The 12172-nt window shown below is 42.4% G+C and overlaps 2 protein-coding genes across 2 annotated transcripts; one reads left to right on the top strand and one right to left on the bottom strand.

Moving 5' to 3' along the window:
* Nucleotides 1-1382: 1382 nt before the first annotated feature.
* LOC120003086 (phosphatidylinositol/phosphatidylcholine transfer protein SFH12) lies at nucleotides 1383-6137 on the bottom strand. The gene is made up of 15 exons (XM_038852026.1): nucleotides 5859-6137; nucleotides 5598-5748; nucleotides 4892-5144; nucleotides 4608-4707; nucleotides 4221-4487; nucleotides 3860-3937; nucleotides 3628-3729; nucleotides 3496-3545; nucleotides 3229-3328; nucleotides 3024-3119; nucleotides 2806-2871; nucleotides 2413-2512; nucleotides 1951-2327; nucleotides 1678-1752; nucleotides 1383-1595 (listed from the first exon to the last, which is right to left on the bottom strand). Exons 2-15 carry the CDS (start codon nucleotides 5632-5634, stop codon nucleotides 1584-1586), a joined length of 1713 nt encoding a protein of 570 aa, XP_038707954.1. The 5' UTR covers nucleotides 5635-5748; nucleotides 5859-6137; the 3' UTR covers nucleotides 1383-1583.
* Nucleotides 6138-9928: 3791 nt separating this feature from the next.
* LOC119996675 (probable DNA double-strand break repair Rad50 ATPase) lies at nucleotides 9929-11263 on the top strand. The gene has a single exon (XM_038843396.1). It carries the CDS (start codon nucleotides 9929-9931, stop codon nucleotides 11261-11263), a length of 1335 nt encoding a protein of 444 aa, XP_038699324.1.
* The last annotated feature ends 909 nt before the right edge of the window (nucleotides 11264-12172 follow it).

Genomic DNA, 12172 nt, shown 5'->3' with positions numbered 1-12172 from the left:
ATACACAGATAGATTTCTCATGTTTGGGCATATCTCTTATAGTGGCACATCAGCAATTTGATCCCTTATATTGACACCCTGATACCTTTGTATTGATACATCACAATTTGATTGGCTGAGCAGTTAGAAAATTACATCACAATTTGATTGGCCAAACAGTTAGAAAATTTGTCAAGTTATACATATTGAAACAATTTTCAACTTTGAATTTGTTAATTGAGAAAGTTTGAATCGAGTTGGACATTAATAACTCTTTTTGTGTGACCACAATTGCATAAGTTGCATTACCTCCAAAAACGGTAGACATATAAAGATCATATTTTTAATTGCAATTAACTACTAATTAATTACTAATTAGTGTCACATAAATAATTGGCTGAGCGGCTGAAGATCTGGGTGGAGTGAGCCAGCCAGCTTGATTGGTTGGAACGTGGAAGATAATGTGAATTAAAAATAGTAATATATTGGACATTGCTTTAGCTTTAATCCATTCGATCCTGTGAATATTACGAAGTCGTCTTAAAACTCCAACAACCGAACCAAACAGCACTTAGCCACGTGGAAAGCTGAAACGAGGCCGGCTGGGTGGGTTTCCTATCATTTGCAGATATCTTCTCATAGGGGCCCAGTTCAGCAAACCCTTCAACTTTTTGTAGCAGCCATGGCGGCTGCTGGCCCATTCATTGAAACCTTTTTTTGCCAAAATAGTTTAATTATTGGTTCATTGGGAACATAATTTTTTAAAACGAGAACGATATTATACAATTTTACTATTGAATGGTCAGGTTTGCGTATAAATTTTTTTTCACCTGACGACAAAGTAAGTTGGATAAAAAATCAGTGCGTGAACGAACACAAATTAATTGTGTTTAAGTGAAACAAAATAACAAAGCCTACATGCTGGTAGCGTTTGCAATGAATGGTTGAGAGTAAACAAGAATAACAAAAGGAAAAGTTAGTAAGCTTTTCTTTGTTTGTGGGACTGTACCAAAAAATGGCTCATAATGTCTATATAGTATGCATAGACGTTTATCAATATCTAAATCAAAAATTTTATCCAAAACAACGTTTGGTTGGTTATGTGAATCTAGACACAATGAACTTGATTGAGATAAGAGTATATACATTTAAAATTGAATATATTGAGAATTAGGTTAATGTAAAGTAGAGGCACAAAATGATAAAACAGTAATATATATATATATCATTATTATTGTATATTCAAGCATGGGAAACAAAAAGATCATGGTCCCATCACTGGATTTCCTGTTTTTATAGGTAGCAAAAGTAATTAAAAAGCACATATTCTCAAACACCGGGGTGGCCGAGTTGGCTGAAGATGAATCCTTCCAGTTGAAGGACTACAATTCGAACTCTTTAAGTACTATATAAGGTATAGGCTTTATTTACGACGAATTTGAAATAACGTCAATTTTTTTTTTAATTTCCGGGGCAAAACTTTCAAATGGTACTTCTTTACTATTGAAACATGAAACAAGAGTGCATTTGGGTGGCCATGGAGTACAGAAAACCACCCCACCAGCAGTTTCCAGAGCATCTCCCGGCATTCCGCTCTTCTTCCTTTACCAGTTGAACTGCATTACAGACCAAACAATATTGAATTCCGAGGAATAAAATTTTGAGTAATGTTATGAGCGTTATGGCTAGAATACATACCAGCTTCTTCTTCTTCTTCTTCTTGTCAAGATAAGCTACAAGCTCCTGCTGTTGAGCAAGTGAATCCTCCAAAGCCTGAACGAGTAAGGAGATTTAGATTTGAAATCATTAATCTTTATTTAACTGCAACATTTATAGCACTTTAGCACTGTTTAATAAGTAAACATATCATCGTTGTATGAATGGTTCGCATCAACTAATGAGAGACCTAACAATGACGATACTCTGCATGATTCTGTTATATATGACATGCATGAAAACAACGGGTCTCACCTTCTTGGTTGCCATAAGCTCTTGCTCCAAGGCACTAACACGGCTAATAGCAGCATTCAACATTTCCTCCTTCTCAGGTGGCATGGTAGGTTTCATGCTCAACACACTCACCCTCTCTTCCAGGTCAGCCATGCGTTTCAGGACAGTCATGTACTCAGCACTGGAGACAGTTGGTTCAGGTAGCTGCTTTGCCTTGCCTTCAATCATCGAGTCATTACCGTAGGCGGTGGCATCAGTGAGTCTTCTAGGCATGTTGCGTGTCAATCTGATCATGGTGGCAATGCCTGTAACAAAGGCCATGACACCAGTGTAAATCGGAGCATTAACCCCTTCAGGAGGAACCTTGCCAGCATCATGCACAGCGTAGCAATCTGCATCTGCAATTTATATGATGATAAGTACATGTTATCTGGTGACATATGCCAACCAAAACTAGTTGAAATGAATTTAGAGGTAATGTACCTTTTGAAGGGGAAAACTTGGGGTCCTCCACCACTTTTTTCCAAGTTGAATTCACAGATTTGTCAACCATTGGGGCAAACTCATAGTTATAGTTGTCAGGCTGTGCAGTTCGTTTCCAGAAAAGAAATACAGAACTGTCAGCCGAAAGCATCAAGAAACTTAGAAGCACTTTGTTGTATGTGAGTCCGTCAAAACAAAAATAATGAAATGCAATTCCATCTCCTCTTGCTATGGGAATGGGACATCAAGTCAGTGGCATAAAATAACCTCTGAAACCACATCCTCTCAAGATTTAGCAGCAATAAGCCATTTTTATTTCTTTTCTTAGCAGTGGACCCAAAAATGAAACCTTTTGACTCCTGATAAGATTATATGTAAAGTCCGCCAACTTACTTTTACATGTACGGGAAAGGCTTGTGGGTACTCTGTAGCTGCATCCACATTAGTGGAGTCAGATCCCTGAGAAAAATAAGCATTTCAGTTAAAAGCAATAACGAAAATCAGCAGGAAGATGAATGATCGAGAGTTTATGTGGCACCAAAAAGATCACAACTACAAACAGTGAGGGTGGAAATGAATAAAGCAAATGTGTCTTCAATAACAATCGAGACCTTTGAGTAGATTACAACATCCTCTGGAATAGTCTTCTCACAAGTGTTTTGACTCTCGGACTTCTTTGTACATTTATGATCGCCATTTCGAACCATCTGCACGCACACGGTCCACATGATGCTCAGGAAGAAACTCAAGAAGATAATCAGCTGGATATTGCAATTGGCAGAAGAAAAAAGCAGAGCAAGATGAGCTGTACATCACCTTCATTATCTCTGGGTCATTCCAAGGCCCCTTATCAGAAAGCATGCAACCTCCTTTATCGGCACAAGTACATTTACCTCCTACGAACTCTGGCAACTCACTGGTAGAAAATTCAAATGGTCCTTAAGCAAGTTTATAGACAAAAGCATATGGGAATTTTGTAATAATGTAGCCTATCTACTTTTGCCCCGCTTCGTTTGATGAAGTTGCAAATTAAACTAGAAAACATGATGAGAAGAAAGTGCAAATCACTTCTTTGAAACTTACTTGGCATCAATTATCTCAAGCAACTTGCTCTGATACTTATTGCCGAGAACCTGGCGAATGATACAATTTCCTATTTAGTTATATGTCCTCAACTGAAGCTTCCGGAATTAGCCAAAAAATGTGGAAACTTACATTGATCTTTGCGGCGGTCTTAGGATCAAGGAAAGACTTTACAGTGTTCCACAACATTCTAAATCCAGAACCTGCATTGATGATGAACATGCGGTTCAAGGACTGCAGAAAAGACAACAATTTAAACATTAAAATTCAATCAATTACGAATTAAAAAGTAATAGCTCCCACAGAGAAATGACCAAGGAAGTTAGTGGCTTGCCAATTTAATTGCAGCAAGTAAAATTTTTACCTCAGGATAATTGTCACCATCAATCTTTTGAAGGCGAGTAATAAGATCCCTTGCAGCTTTGTTAAATTGCTTAAGGCCCTGGAAAAATAATTATCATTATGCTGATGCCTTGGAAAATGACTAAGTTTTGGAGGGTTTGAGGCAAAACTTGCATTCACAAAGACCAAAAGAGGTTTCCAGTATCCAAATAACATCATGCAAAATATTTAAATTATGCCAGTCTGAAAACACGGTTCAAATTTTAGTCACGTTAATATTATGTCTTTTCCATGATAGTGGAATGTCAAACAATGTGGTTCTACGCTGCAATGGTACATCTATTATAATTTTCATATAGCAGGTATTTTGTGTTCTTACATACCACTCCTTGAACATCCAGGATGGTGGTGCTTTGATCAATGTGCTTCTTTGCTGCGATTGAACAAGCTGGGAGCTTATCGGTAAAGGTCCTCTCGAACTCCAGGACATGGTATTTCAAATAACGGTCCATGGTTGTAACTTGCATCAGCTTGGTAGAATCCACCTGACCAAGTCTTTCGAAGTACACTGGCCTTCCCTCCTTATCTACTCCATGGTACCCTTGGGGATAATATTGCTTCACTTCATCACGTTCCTTGAAGTCAAAATCCTTCGAGGAAGAACAGGAAGAGAAAGGAATGAAACTTGATGGTATTGGAGGGTTTTGCAGAGCAAATAAGATGAGATAGTTTTACAGAGGATTATAGCACTCAATTTATGTGGCAAATACCTCCATAATTGTATCAGCACCAAACCCCTTCCTCCACTGGAGCATATCTGACCACATTTGTTTTGCTTTCTCGATGTCAAATTTCCTGGCCTTTAAAAATCTGCATTGTGTCGGGTAAGTTTGCAGGTCAATAAACCATTCTATTCACCTGAGTTCTTCTGAAAGAGAACCCTAACGAAGTCTATTTCGTCAGACAAGACCCAAGAAGTAAGTTTCGACTTTCGACTAAGGATTGACCAAAGATTAACAACAATAAACATGCAAAGCGATATGAGGAAAATGACCTGAGCATCGTATGATAATCATCGTGTCTTGAAGGCAGAAGTTCTTCCAGTATAAGTACTTGGCGGAAAGCATCAACAGCTTGCAACTCCTCTGCATCATGCACATCCTCAATGTCAACAGACATGACTTTACTACTCCTCCTACCCTTTTTGGTCAGAGAATATCTGAACTTGTTGGAGGCACTGATGGCTTTCTTCTTTAAGGATGCAATCCTAGTCTTCTTCTCATCCTCAAGGAAGCCAACCTCAGGAACTGTACACAAATAACAATTAGACCCAATCAACAAAATATCAGAAATAGAAACATAGTTCTACAAAAGAATCACCCTTTCTCCATGGATAGTGACAAAAAGAAAGCAACTGAGAGAAAACTATTGTCAAATAATGTATAGTCGGCAACTGCAGATACCCATGAAGATGAATTGTTCATCAAACACATTTCCGTTCACGATCTAGTCAATATAAGAACTAATCACAATCATAATATAGGATACAATATCTAAGAAATTTAAGGAACGCTAACCATTTTGCCATCAAGCGAGTTTGAGCTAATACTAATGGCAATGCGAAAGCATATAAGGCACTATGATTCCCTTTCCCCAAAATTAAAGTAAGCAACTTTATCACAATATCAGGGTTTGTAATTTGTAAAAACATCAAAAGAATGGAAGAATATCATAAAATGAAGATGTTGGTGATAGATAACCTGGTTGGGGAGACATAGGGCCAGAGACTGAAGCCATCGCGTCGTTTGGAAGAATAGCTGCTTTCGTCCGCGGTTGGTGCAGTAAAGGGCAGAAGATTCAAGCACTCATATCACAATCGTTGAAGCCGAAACCAAAGCCCTGGCCAAATGCCTATGAAAACAACCACGCCCAAATTCAAAACCCTAATTAATTGACCCGAAATCAAAATTAAGGGGATTACGAAATTGAGAAGAGAAAGAAAGGGGATAGAAATAATTTACCTCTGCAAAGAGTAGAGGAATGAGGGGAAGGGAGAAATATAGGTCTCTAACGGTCTGTATAACCGTCCGTTTTTGAGAGAACTTTGACTTCCCCTTCGATAATGGCGGGAGGTGTGACAGTGAGGCGCTCACGACGCGACCATAAGAGAGAGAAGAAGCTTCTTTTGGCATTAGCTTTCATGGTGTCGTTGACCAGGTCCAAAAATGCCATACCTCAGCTGTTACTGCTATCAGAGAGAGAGATGGGAGTCGGTCGCTCCGTTCAAATTTTTTAACGGTTATAAATATCCAGACCCTAAATAGCAGACTTCTCTTCTCCTCCTCTTTTCGCGCATAACTGATTCTGTATGCCACGTGGCTTTATTCGCGTGGTCAGTGGTCACTGGATGTGAAACCGAAAAATTCATTCGAAGCGAGCCCAGTGGGCCTCTTATGTGGATCGAATAATTTAGGCCAATTGAACCGAGTTGGGCTGGCCCATCCTAAATTATTCGATCCACATAAGAGGCCCACTGGGTGTGTATGTTAATTTCTAACACAAAAGAAAAAAAACACATGAACTGCAACTATACACACCCATTCATGCTATGTAATAATTTTTCGCCCAATCTCGTTCGATTTGAGAGATTTCAGAAGTTACATACATATTTGATAGATTTACAAATGAAGGGCTTACCTCTACTCAAATATCCGGTTGATTGATGTTGATAGTGGATGTCTTATTGGTCGGATTTGGATGTCGATTCTAGCGAAAAACAAACGGTAGGAGCTGCTGCCCGAGATTGGTAAAATCGGTAAGGGGTAAGGTGCGTTTGTGTGTAAACTTAACAATACTATTCTTAATATTGTACAAGACACAAGGGTATATTAATTTTTGGTGTAAACTTATAATATTATAAAAGTGGTGTAAAGATAGTAGTTTTGTGGTGTGTAGATAAAATTTTCCCATTATTATTCTTACGAGAAGCCCATCCTAAACATTAGGCGAGCTATGACTTCTAAAATCCAGTTTAGGAAACAAAAATGCCAAGGATAAGAAGGATCTTGATGTTTTTTGTCCCAACTATCCCAAATGCTAAGATATGATCCATGAGAAATCATGGATCCCACATAATTCATATGAAATCGTGTGCATTCATCTTATCATTTGGGATATCTATAACAAAAACACTGAGATCCGTAAAACTGTACTTCAGGAAAACTGAACAACCTTTGATAAAAGTTCTACTCTCACTTTCACCACAACTGGCTTCATTTTACCCTTGCCTTTGTTTTCTATACCATTTCTTTCTTATCCCAGCCATGACAAAAATCAGAGTCAGGCCTTAGTAGAGGGTGAGCAGAATCAGGACTTGGACAAATTTGCAACTGAGGATTAGGTCAAGTCATTTTTATTACCCCTGTTTTAGGCACCAACACTTGAGGCTTTTTTATAGGTGTAGATGCCCGAATCTACAATTGTTGAATAGTCAACGTAATTTATATGGAGGCCTTCTACAGCGGGATCCTGAGAAACAAAGCAAGGTTGAGATCAAAGAACTTGGGCACCGGTGGGGTACCTGCCAAAGAACCTCCGACGCTCAAGTCAGTCAATCGAAATTATGTTGGTCAAAGCAAAGATATAAGAATCGTAAAATGCGAATGCTGGTATGAGAATGGTGGATGCGAGATGCGAGATGCGAGGTTGCTGTGAATGAGCTGAAGGTTGAAGAAGATGAAGGGGCTATGAGTCTCAATCTCTCCTGTTTTCCTCTCCCGCTCTTAAGGAGTGGAGGGCCTTTTATAGTGGGGTTACTTGCCGACCAAGACTGGGTACAAGGTACAGTTTGCAGGTAGATATGGGAAGGTGGTGTCGGGTGTCAGGTCACGTGGCCTATTTTGGTTGGTTGAGGTCAAGGTTGTACAGCAGTCAGGCGGCTCAATGTTGCAAATCAACTGTCTCGGCGTGCTTGTGTCAGGGTTGTATTTGTCTTATTGGGGCTAAGTCTGATAATGGTCTCAAAGGGCCGTTGCCTTAGGGTGACCAGGTCAGAACAGGGGATCATGATTTAGTTACACGATGGATAGTATGCCCATAAAAACATGATACGTGACGGAGTTGAGTTGTATGATCGGTACCTGAGGCGAGCATGGCCAATGCTCGCCAACTGTCCACAATGTTGATCGACTTGGGCGTTGGTCAGGCCGATCGCTGACTGATTCTGACGCCGTCCATCGACGGTTGATGGTATGGAATGCCTTTGGTTTGGTTGCCTGATGATGACCGCCCGAAGATGTTGGACGCTCATGAGCCGGACAGCTTTAGACCCGTTCCGATTGTGTTGACCGACTGGGTGGTTGACCACTTTGCGTATTACTCGACTCGGTCGTTGATCGACTTAGGTTCGTCTCGTTCGACTCCGTTGGTCAAATTGTGCATTGACTGTCGTCTCATCCCATTGCGCTAACTCATACGTGTTTGACCGAGAGGTTAGCCCATGACGGTTTTTGGTCACTACAGTTTGTCCCCCACTCTCGGAGTTAGACGAAGTCTGGCTGCGAGAGTAGTTTGTTGTTACTATTATGAGGTTTGTTCGAGTGGTCTTGCTGGCGGACATGGAATGCTGCTTAAGTGATCGTATTGGTTGACTTCCTTTGCTCAAGGGATCATGTTGATCGACTTGGGTTGCTCAAGTAGGCATGTTGACCGACTTGGATGCTCAAGGGGTCCTGTTGACCACCTTGGGTTGCTCAAGTGGTCGTGTTGACCGGCTTGGATTGCTCAAGTGGTGCTGTTGACCGACTTGGATGCTCAAGGGGTCATGTTGACCGCCTTGGGTTGCTCAAGTGGTCGTGTTGACCGGCTTGGATTGCTCAAGTGGTGCTGTTGACCGACTTGGATTGCTCAAGGGGTCATGTTGACCGACTTGGATGCTCAAGGGGTCATGTTGACCGACTTGGATGCTCAAGGGGTCCTGTTGACCGCCTTGGGTTGCTCAAGTGGCCATGTTGACCGACTTGGATGCTCAAGGGGTCCTGTTGACCGACTTGGTAATGTTGTGCATTGAATGACATTCGTTACGAAGGGACGGGTATTAAATGCACTCAAGGGTTGTGTCTTGCTAAGCTGTGCCAAGCGGGGATGTCATCAATGGGGCCAGACAACGTGGCAAGTTAGGATTCGTGGGCCGTTGAAACGACGGGTTGGAAGAAATTTCGGGGGACGTGATCGATGGACGCCGTTTCACGAAACGGTGCGCCCACTCATAACCGTTGCTAAGACCATTTTGCCCCTAATCACCGTTAGTATAAATAGTGGGGTCCCTCTTACTTTTACCTCAAGTGCCTTTCATTTTCAACTTTCTAGAGAGAGAAGCAGAGCGTTTCAGAGAGAGAAAGTACTCTTCCTCCTGTTTCTTTGGCCTTTCGGGTTCCCGTGATCACTATGGGGAAAAAGTTGCTGGCGTCCAAGAGAGGTTCGTCTGTTCAAGCTCGTGCGTCTTCGCGAAGTGGCGGACAAGATGTGGCGGGGTCTTCTGCTGAGGTCGACATACTGGAGTCCCTCAGGATCTTGCCTACGATATATAATCCTATATCGTTGGTTGATACAGGTTTTTTGACCACTTTGAGAGCGGCGGCCAAGATACCAGAATCCATAAAGCTTCGAGCACCCAAAATACACGAGATGGTTGACACAGATCGTGGGACGGAGGTATCTCTTTATGGGATTATGTTTAGGATAGGCTTCAATTTTCCGGTTCCTCCGCTGTTGGGGCAAATCTTAAGTGTTTTGGGTATATCGCTGGGTCAGTTCATGCCTAACTCTCTACGGGTGATTTTGGGCGTTCAACATTTGAGTCGGAAGTTCAAGATAGACTTTGGCGTGCAAGACTTCCTTTTGATCTACGGGTTTAAGGAACATAAGGACGAGAAGGGGCGGTGTATGGTTGTTACGCGGAGGAATGTTCCCCCCATTATTTTGGATCAGACGTCAAACGATCATGACACTTGGAAGACTGAGTATTTCTTTGCTCAAGGGGCGGCCATGTATGCGGGCAGAAGCGATGGTTAGTGAGGAGGAGGAAGCGGCAATGAAGCGAGACGAGGGAGTTTTGTTTGCCTCTGCAGGGGCGCCTGCCCAAGATGTCGTCGTAGGGGAGATAGACATTTCGACGAGCGGTCCTGAGTTAGAGATTACAGAAGCGGATGTTGATGAATGGATCGTGCGGGCAATGGAGGAAGAGGAAGAAAAGAGAGAAAAAGAAAGTCGGACGAAGAAAGGGTTAGATAGGGGAGAGGGTATAGTGGAGGATCAAGAGAAGGAGGCGAGGAAAAAGCGGAAGCGGGGATCCGAGGGTTATGTTGGGGCGAGCAAGAGGGCTCGCATTTTCAGAAGAATCGAATGCTCCTTTCCTGCGCTGGCATCGGCGCACGACCATCCCCCGATGCTTCCTACTGACACGCGCCGCCTTCTTTTTCCCAGAGATAGACAAATTTTTGAGCGAAAGGGTTTGACTAGGGTGGTTCGTGAGTCAGTTCATGATTCTTTCAAGCTTCTGCAAAGTAGCCTCTTCGTCGAAGATGAAATAGTGCGGTTGCGGGCTGAGCTAAACAAGTCTAAGGAAGAGGCGGAAGAATTAAGGACATCGGTCGACGAAGCCAATAGTCGCGCGGAAACAGCAGAGGCCACTCTCGCTTCGACCGCCACTAGCGTTGCACTGGAAATGGAGAAGTTAAGGGCGGAGGTCGAGCGAGTTAGGGCGGACGAACAAAGCGCGAGGGTGAATGAAGCCAGGGTTGTAGAAGAATTGAAAATTGCTGATGAGCAAATTCTTGCTTTTAAAAAGTATAAGTCTGAGATGGACGTTGTTCTGGAAGAGTACCAGGCGGCGAAAGACCTAGCAGATGAGATGCGGAAAAAGCTGATGAATCAGCTCTCGATTTCTGAAAGGGAGAGAACAGAAGCCTTAGCGAATGCTCAGCGTGCAGAATCTGATTTGGCGGCTCTTACGAGAAAGATGACCAAGAAGACCAAGAAATGGCACAAGCGAAAGGCTAAATTTGACAGCAAACTTAAGGAGGCGGAGGCCGCTAGGTTGGCGATCGAAGCTGATCATCATGAGAAGGTGAAGATTATCGGGGGTGTGGCAGGTGCCTTGGCTCGTCTTGAAATGCTAAAGGATTATAGGGATGGACGGGAAGCAACTTGGGATTTGGCGGAGGAGATAGCTGATTGCGAAATTGTATTAAAGAAGTTCGGCCACTTGTATGAGCCTGTTGGAAGCGGCGAAGGTGAAGGCGACGAAGGTGCTGATGATCTCGGGGATGACGACGGCGATGAAGGAAATGTAGGTGGCCATAGGAGTGATGAAAGAGTGGGTGGTCAAGGCAAGAGCGGAGCTGAAGATCGGGATGACTCTAAGTAAATTTGTACTTAGCAATACTGTGTGCCTTTGTACTTAGTAATTTTGATATATGATAATGGCTTTTGTTCATTTGATTGGCTCTTGATATCTACTATCAGCTATTATGGTATCGATATTTTTCGGCGTTAGAGTTGGGTTTTAATAAACGACTTGCAAATATAACATGTTTATAAATGAAGTGGGATTTAGTGATACTTAGCTTGGGTTGCCGTTGCCAGTTTCGTTGTGCGCCTTTGTTTTTTTGGTTGGGCGCCGTTATCTCATATCTCCGTCGTTTTCGCGCCTGCACTCAAAGAAAAAGGTGAGGGTTGGTCGACGGCGAACCGTCGACCCTCCGACGCTCAAGTCAGTATAACGCTCAAAATGAAATTGGAATTGAGACATGAGTTAAGTTCAAGCCACCGTTGCCAATTTCGTTATGCGCCGTTGTTTTCGTTGAGCGCCGTTGTCTCATAACCCCGTCATTTTTATGCCTGCATTCAAAGAAAAAGGTGAGGGTTGGTCGACGGCGAACCGTCGACCCTCCGACGCTCAAGTCAGTATAACGCTCAAAATGAAATTGGAATTGAAACATAAGTTAAGCTTGAGGAAGATAAGTGTATATATGCTACACCCTTTTTTTTTTTTTTTTTTTTTTTTTTTTTTTTTTTTTAGGAGTGGTACAACTTCAGGTGGATGGCGTTCCAGCTGTTGGAAATGTTTCGGCCGTCTCTGTCTTGAAGCTTGTAGGCACCATGCCCTATAACTTTGGTAATCTGGTATGGACCTTCCCAATTTGGCCCCAACTTTCCGGCTCCGATTTCTTTTGTGTCTGGAAAACTTTTCGAAGGACTCGATCCCCAACCTTGAAATCTCTGGTGCGGACATGTTTGTTGAAGTGTTGAGCAACTCTGGTCTGATAGGCCGCCG

The sequence above is a fragment of the Tripterygium wilfordii genome, chromosome 1 (genome assembly GCF_013401445.1).
Source record: "Tripterygium wilfordii isolate XIE 37 chromosome 1, ASM1340144v1, whole genome shotgun sequence".
In the NCBI taxonomy this organism is placed as follows: domain Eukaryota; kingdom Viridiplantae; phylum Streptophyta; class Magnoliopsida; order Celastrales; family Celastraceae; genus Tripterygium; species Tripterygium wilfordii.
The sequence above is the reverse complement of the archived record's forward strand: the minus strand, read 5'-3'. Positions and strand labels throughout refer to the sequence as shown.

Excerpts from the sequence above, each read along its gene's own strand:
- LOC119996675 (XM_038843396.1), top strand. The coding sequence starts at position 9,929 with ATGAAGCGAGACGAGGGAGTTTTGTTTGCCTCTGCAGGGGCGCCTGCC.
- LOC120003086 (XM_038852026.1), bottom strand. The coding sequence starts at position 5,634 with ATGGCTTCAGTCTCTGGCCCTATGTCTCCCCAACCAG. Across the intron at positions 3,730-3,859 it reads ATGGTGACAATTATCCTGAG|TCCTTGAACCGCATGTTCAT; the intron begins GTAAAAATTTTA and ends TCTTTTCTGCAG. Across the intron at positions 2,328-2,412 it reads CAAGTTTTCCCCTTCAAAAG|ATGCAGATTGCTACGCTGTG; the intron begins GTACATTACCTC and ends TATAAATTGCAG.